The sequence below is a fragment of the Rutidosis leptorrhynchoides genome, chromosome 9, assembly GCF_046630445.1.
Source record: "Rutidosis leptorrhynchoides isolate AG116_Rl617_1_P2 chromosome 9, CSIRO_AGI_Rlap_v1, whole genome shotgun sequence".
Lineage (NCBI taxonomy): Eukaryota > Viridiplantae > Streptophyta > Magnoliopsida > Asterales > Asteraceae > Rutidosis > Rutidosis leptorrhynchoides.
In genome coordinates this window covers 358,424,321-358,432,341 of record NC_092341.1, presented here as the reverse complement: position 1 = coordinate 358,432,341, position 8,021 = coordinate 358,424,321, and the positions used below count along the sequence as shown (strand labels likewise).

Genomic DNA, 8,021 nt, shown 5'->3' with positions numbered 1-8,021 from the left:
GAATCACAATCATGAAAGTTCATGTTGATAATGGCAGCAGTGTTGACATTGTTTATGAGCAATATTTTGTTCAACTGCCGAAGAGTATTAGAGCAAATTTACAACCAACCGCAGCCTCGCTAACTGGTTTTGCGGGAGAATCATCATTGCCTATGGGCGTATTATCTTTAGATGTTGAGCTTTTCGATGAAAATGATGATAGTTTAGTGCGGCGAGCGTGGTTAGATTTCTATGTTATGCGGACTTCATCTCGCTATAACATGTTGTTAGGCAGAACTACCTTAGGTAAATTCGGAATTGTTCCATCTACAATTCATGGCATGATTAAATTCGTAACGCATAAAGGTGTTGCGATAATAAGATCAGCAAGCACCATGCCCATTTGTGCGGCTGTTAATGTAAAAAGCGCAGTTCAAGAAACCGCTGATGCCGCGGACAACATGATAGTGGTTAATCCTGCATATCCTGATCAAAAAATTAAAGTGGGATGCAATGTTAGTGCGGATACCAAGAAACAAATTGTGTAGTTACTTGTACAGTACATGGATGTTTTTGCTTGGTGTGAAAATGATATGACTGGTGTTCTGCATCATATTGCGAAACACAGATTTAATGTAAATCCAGCTTTAAAACCTGTAGTGCAGAAGCGTAAAGGCATGGCCCCCGATCGCGCTAAGTGGCTGTGCGAAGAGGTAACAAAATTGGTGAGAGCTGGAATTTTACGCGAAGTTCAATACCAATCATGGATTGCGAATCCAGTGTTGGTAAAAAAGCCTGATGGCTCATGGAGAATGTGTATTGATTTCAAGGATTTAAATAAAGCGTGCCCTAAAGATAATTATCCACTTTCAGAAATTGATTTCAAAGTGGAATCTTTACATGCTTTTCCATATAAATGTTTTTTGGATGCAGCAAGGGGATATCATCAGATCCCAATGGCCAAAGAAGACGCAGATAAAACCGTTTTTCATACAGGCAAAGACATATTCTCTTATATAATGATGCCTTTTGGTTTAATCAATGCGGGTGCAACATATCAACGCTTAATTGACACTGCGTTCGACAAGCAAATTGGGCGTAATCTTGAGGCTTATGTAGATGATTTAGTAATTAAAAGCACAACGCAAGAGCGCGTTATTGACGATATACAGGAAACATTTGATACATTGTGCAGGATAAACATGAAGCTTAATCCGCTAAAGTGTAGTTTTGGAGAAACTGAAGGAAAGTTTTCGGGATATCTTGTTACTGAGCAAGGTATTCAAGCTAATCCAAAGAAAATTGCAGCTATTGAAAATATGACGACACCAAAGACGGTCAAGGAAGTGCAAAATTTGACAGGAAAATTAGCCTCATTAACGCGTTTCCTGTATAAGGCCGCTGAAAGACAATTACCGTTTTTCAAAACTTTAAAAGGCTGCTTGAAACAAAAGAGCTTTGTTTGGACAAGTGAAGCTGAAACCGCGTTTCAGGAAATGAAGAAGTTATTAAAAACTCTGCCTGCGTTAACAGTGCTAATTGATGGCAAAACTCTTTACCTTTATATATCGGTAGCAAATGAAGCTTTTGGCTCAGTTCTAGTTGCGGAAAGGGATAAAATACAAAAAACTGTGTATTTTGTCAGTAAAGCTCTCACAGGAAGCGAGATAAACTATGCGCCAATTTAAAAATTTGTGTATGCGCTCATATTAACATCGCGAAGGTTAAGAAGATATTTTCAAAGGCATCCAGTGCACGTGTTAACTAACATGCCGGTCAAGCTAGTCTTAACAAAACCAGAGATATCTGGTAGACTTACGTTGTGGGCAGTAGAGTTAGGTGCTTATCAAATCTCTTACCTTCCGCGCAATGCTGTAAAGGGCCAAGTTTTGGCGGATTATCTCGCTGAAATGACCGGGGAGTTGGAGCTGATTAATGAGCGAACAGAATTAAAACCAGCAGTTGGCAAAACATGGGATTTATTTACTGATGGAGCTTCATGTGCAGAAGATGCTGGTGCGGGTTTAGTGTTGGGAATCCCAAGTGGTGAGGAGCATACGTACGCATTACGTTTTAATTTTGATGTGACAAATAATGAAGCGGAATATGAAGCCTTGCTTGCTGGTTTAAATATTGCGCGAAAAATGGATATCACTAAGTTGCGAGCATTTACAGATTTGCAATTAGTGGCAAATCAGTTTAATGGCTCTTTTGAGGCACATGATTCCTTAATGCAGAAATATTTACAGTTGTTGAAAGAATTGGCAGTACGGTTCGAGCATTTTGAACTCGCGCAAGTGCCAAGAAATCAAAATAAGAAGGCGAATGCTTTGAGTAAGTTGGCCGCTCTAACATTTTCGCACTTTCGAAAACAAGTTTGGGTCAAGGAATTGCCAAGCAAATCAATAGACAATGACTTAATGGTTGCGTCTGTTGTAGAAGAACAACTAAATTAGATGGAACCAATCTTGAAATACATCCGCAATGATATTTTGCCAAGTGATAAGCGCGAAGCTCGCTTAGAACGAGAGCGGGCACCAATGTATATCATTCAAAATGACATCTGGTATCGTAAATCATTTTGCGGTCCAATGATGCGGTGTGTGGGCCCAATTGAAGCAGAAATGATCATTGATGAAGTGCATAATGGTTCTTGTGCATTGCATTCAGGCTACAAAACTATTGCGGCAAAAATTATGCGGATGGGTTACTTTTGGCCATCCATATATCGCGATGTTGCAAAGATTGTTAAGCGTTATAAAAGCTGCCAAAGGCATGCTCCGCAGAATCGGATGCCAAGGCATGATATGATTCCTGTTAATTCGCCATGGCCATTTCATAAGTGGGCTATTGATATTGTAGGACCATTTCCCGCAGGGCCTGGTAATGTCAAATTTATGATTGTGGCAATTGACCATTTTACAAAATAGGTTGAAGCTAAGGCGGTTCAAACTATCACTGGAGTACAGGTGCGAAATTTTGTGTGGGAGTATATTGTTTGCATATTTGGTATTCCGCGTGAATTGGTTAGTGATAATGGTGCCCAAATAGCGAAAGATCCTTTTAAAACATGGTGCACTGATTTAAATATAATCCAAAAGTTTATATCAGTAGCGCATCCGTAGGCTAATGGCATATGCGAAGTAACCAACAGCGATATTGTAAGCGGTATTAAAAACAGGTTATGCGAAAAGCGAACTGTTTGGGTGGATGAATTGCCCAATGTGTTGTGGGCACTTCGCACTACTTTCAAGAAAAGCACAGGAGAAACACCTTTTAGTTTGGTATATGGCTCTTAGGCAGTAATACCCGCTGAAATTCTTGTGCCAACGCATAGAGTCGCTAACTTCGAGGAAGAAGCAAACGATGATACATTGGGCGATTTTATTTTACATGTTGAGCCCCTTTAACCGGACTTGGACGTTGACTGACAGCATAAATTTAACTTTGGCCGATTAAATTAAAACTTTGACAACTTTGTCGAAATAAATCGACCAAGTTGGGGACTAGTTGGACTACTTCAAAATCCCCGGCTACCTGACTAGTCGGGGGACTGTTACAACCATGTTTGCACCAAGCACCATATACACTTGAAGCTATCTCACACCGTATATATATTTTCGAGGATTATATCTTAGCTACTCTGGATTAAGTTAATCTCGATCCAAGTTTTGTACGTGTGAGAGTGTTAAAGATTCATCACCCATAAACCTTTATCATTTTTACGCCCAAGATGAAATACTTTTGTTCACACTCCATTCATTTCAATCAATAGATATAACTATAGTAATTTGTATTAGAAACGTAAAAATTGTTGTCAAACCTTGAAGAAGAGCATAACAAAAGCTTAAATTCTCATTTTTATAGCTACCTACTTTTTTAGTAATGGAGTTAATGAATAAAAATATGTAGATTACTACAAGGGTACAATCAAAAAGCACACACACAGGGGTCGCAAACTCGCAACCTAACATTACCTTGAAGTTTAATTTTTGCTTAATACAACTAAAACTTTAGAAGGAAAAAAAAACTCATCAACATGTTGAAGTTGATGTCGAAAGTCCAACACCCCTAATAATCATGCATCTGTTTTTCTAGTATGTTGTTGTCCTCGGATGTTAACCAACCGTCATTCACCAATCCACCCATACCTATTACTTCACCACCCGCTAATTCGCCTACCGACTCCCCATCAACTACCACAAGCACCTCTCCAACACCCCCTCCTCCACACCCTATGATGACCCGTAGCAAACACGGTATTACTAAACCTATCACTCGCCTTAACTTACACGCCACTACTACCACCCTTTCACCCATTCCCCGATCGTATTTACAGGCTCTTGAGGACCCTCATTGGCATAAAGCCATAGATGAGGAATATCATTCTCTTGTGTCGAATGAAACTTGGGTTCCTGTTACGCACCCTCCAGGGGCTAACGTAGTCCGTTCTATGTGGTTATTAAAGCAAAAGTTTAATGCCGACGGTTCCATGGCCCGTTACAAAGCTCGGTTAGTTGCTAACGGTAAGAGTCAACAAATTGGCATAGATTGTGATGAGACTTTCAGCCCAGTTGTCAAACCGGCCACCATTCGTACAGTGTTGAGTCTAGCTGTCTCCCGTCATTGGCCAGTTCATCAGCTTGACGTGAAGAATGTCTTTCTTCACGGTGACTTACATGAGACGGTTTAAATGCATCAGCCACCTGGATATCGAGATACCAGATTCCCAGACTATGTTTGTCACCTACAGTGCTCTTTATACGGCCTGAAATAGGACCATCGCGCTTGGTATCAACGATTTGCTGACTTTGTTTTGACACTAGGTTTTATACGTAGTCGATCAGACTCATCTTTGTTTGTGTATCACCAGGGGTCTTCTACAGCTTATCTACTTCTATATGTAGATGATATCATTCTCACTGCATCGTCTACCTCGTTGCTATAAAATATTATTAGACAGCTTAGTAGCGAGTTCTCGATGACTGATTTGGGGACTCTTAACTATTTTCTAGGTATCTCTACTACTCGCAGCTCTACAGGATTGTTCTTATCACAACAGAAGTATGCGACAGAGATCCTACAACGTGCGGATATGTTGCATTGTAAACCTTGTCCCACGCCTGCTAACACACAGTCCAAATTGGATAACACTGGTCCTCCGGTTGCTGATCCTACTTTATACAGGAGTCTTGCAGGTGCTCTTCGGTACCTCACGTTCACTCGTCCTGACATCTCTTATGCGGTTCAGCAGATTTGTCTTTTCATGCATGATCCACGCGAGCCACATCTCTCTGCTCTTAAGCGCATTTTGTGCTACCTTCGTGGCATTCTTGATCATGGGTTACAGATACATGTCTTATCTACATACGGACTTGTTGCATATTCAGACGCTGATTGGGGCAGATTCCCTACCACACGTCGTTCAACATCTGGTTATTGTGTTTTTCTTGGTGATAATCTATTATCATGATCCTCGAAGCGCCAACAGGACATATCGAGATCCAGTGCTGAGACCGAATATCGGGGAGTTGCAAACGATGTTGCCGAGACATGCTGGCTTCGAAATCTTCTGAGAGAGCTTCACACTTCACCGTCAAAGGCCACCATTGTTTATTGTGACAATATTAGTTCTGTATACATGGCATCTAATCCAGTTCAACATCATCGGACGAAGCACATTGAGATTGACATTCATTTTGTTCGTGATCAGGTTGCTCTGGGAAACATTCGAGTATTACATGTTCCTTCTAGATCTCAATATGCCGACATTTTCACCAAAGGGCTTCCGACTTCTCTCTTCATTGATTTTCGATCCAGTTTGAACGTCTGAAATTCTCCTCCCGATAAAACTGCGGGGGGATGTTAGCATATGTATTTATTATCTTGTATATCATAGTTAGATTGTTTAGCATTGGCCCATGGCCCTCTTTGTATGTGGACCATTATAGCCCACTTTGTATCTTTATATAGTGTTGTCAAATGGAGTAACGATCATGGAAAAAATATCATTCAACATCTTCAACCAATCTTCAAACCACCTTCATACACATCTTCAAATATTCATCCGAATCTTCGAATCTTCAAACTCAAATCTTCAAAATAAATTTACCGAATCCGAATCCAAAATTCAAAAATCAAAAACAAAATAAATATTTCATTTCATTTTAAATCCTTATTTGCTACAGTACCGAATTCCTCACATATACATCAAAAATATTACCTAATCCTATTTTCTCATCTCTCTCCCTCCCAAAAATAAATTCAAATTTCATCCCATCTCACATTATGATTGTGCTATTGTACACGTGAGTTATATCGTCTATCAGATCAATCCCAACCATGATGCCTTCCTCAACACTTCATCAGCGCCACGTCAGCTTTTTCTCTCTCTCCTCCTTCCTCACCATTTCCTCTCATAACGCTTCCATAACACACCATTGCCAACCATGACATACTTCCTCTCAATCACATATCCCATAAAATTAATTAAATAAGTAATGTACAAGTTGTTTATGCTAAAGTAAAAGTAAATAAAGCAAAGAAATAAAGAAATAGAATTTGAACTCGTGCTGGCAGGTTACTTCACATGACAAATTGGAGGGCGAATCTTGTGAGGGCTTGGGAGGGCTTGACAATGCCAATGGAGCCCTCGGAGGGCATGCTTGATGACATGGTGGAAGACTCACCACTGGGATTGGTCTCATCATTCTTTAAATTTCAACTTCAAAAATTCAAGTCATAAATTCATAAACATGTCTGATTGTTATTTCATTACATAATCACTGGACAACTTCGAAAAAAAACATCAAATTCATTTTTCGTTTTATCTGCTACTGTACATTGTTCAAGTTCTTCATGAGCTTAATTCTTCAAGTCTTCATGTGATGATTCTAACCACAAATTGAGACCATCTTCATGATCCTAAACTGAAACCGAACCTTCATGATCAACTAAAACAGATTAACATTAACAAAATCATATCGAATCGGACCGAGTTCTTCGTTCGAGTTCATCACTTCTCGTTTTGGCCTCCGGAATAATCACCAACGATTTGAAGAAATCTAAAATTGTAGAAGTGTTTTGATTCAAATCGTGAAACTATCTGCAAATTTACAGATCCTAATTCATAACATCTAATTCGAATTTCGAAGTCAAATATTCGGATTCAAAAGTTAACCGTAGTGTTCTTCATCAAATTCGACTTCTAAAAGTTGTTTTAGGTCGTGATTACTGTTTCCGAGCATTATAAAGGTGATTTGAAGAGTATTTCATGAAGGATTCATCTCCTAAAACGCAACGAAAATCGATTTTAAATTTTGAGTTCATATGCAGCAGGTCGTACTGTTCATCTTTGAGGCTTTTAAACAGATAAACACTTTTCATTAGTTAAATAACTAATAATACTACTAATTAAATTTAACTAAAAATTAAATACACTTATGACATCACTACATGGCCTAGATTTTTTCTAATTTTTTTTTATTTTTTTTATAAAGGAAATGACTTTTTATGACATCATCCAAATAGCCATTAATAAGCATTGTACAAATATCATTTCGCACTCGTTTTCCGGTTTTTATGAAAAATTGAATGCTTAAGAAGAGAAGTTACACATATGTGACTGGATATTTTACAACTTGTGTAGTGGCTTAGCACACGTTTAAAACGAGCTCATAACAATTCTAAAATATGTAAGCTCGATTTCTATTTAAACCTTAAACATCTAAACCGATCTTGTTAAAAATTAAATCTAAACCCTAATTTTTAAACTATAATTTATAAACCTAAAAAAATACTCAAAAAATAACATTACTCATGATGCATGTTATCAGTTATTTTTTCATACATTTTTTCGTCAAAATAATAACATTTATTAAAAAGTGTCTTTTTTAAATATTCATATTTTCGTGTATTCTTAATGTTTGAATTTTTTTTTTTTTAATAACAAAAAAAAATTACTTCTATTTCCTCTCAGAAAAGTGATTCACTCCTGATTAGTTCAATATATATTATCCTTACTTCCATTTTTAATTAAGGGT

The 8,021-nt window shown here is 38.1% G+C and overlaps 1 protein-coding gene across 1 annotated transcript; it reads left to right on the top strand.

Moving 5' to 3' along the window:
- The first annotated feature begins 1,748 nt into the window (after positions 1-1,748).
- LOC139869237 (uncharacterized) lies at positions 1,749-2,435 on the top strand. The gene has a single exon (XM_071857554.1). The coding sequence runs from the start codon at positions 1,749-1,751 to the stop codon at positions 2,433-2,435; it is 687 nt and encodes a 228-aa protein (XP_071713655.1).
- The last annotated feature ends 5,586 nt before the right edge of the window (positions 2,436-8,021 follow it).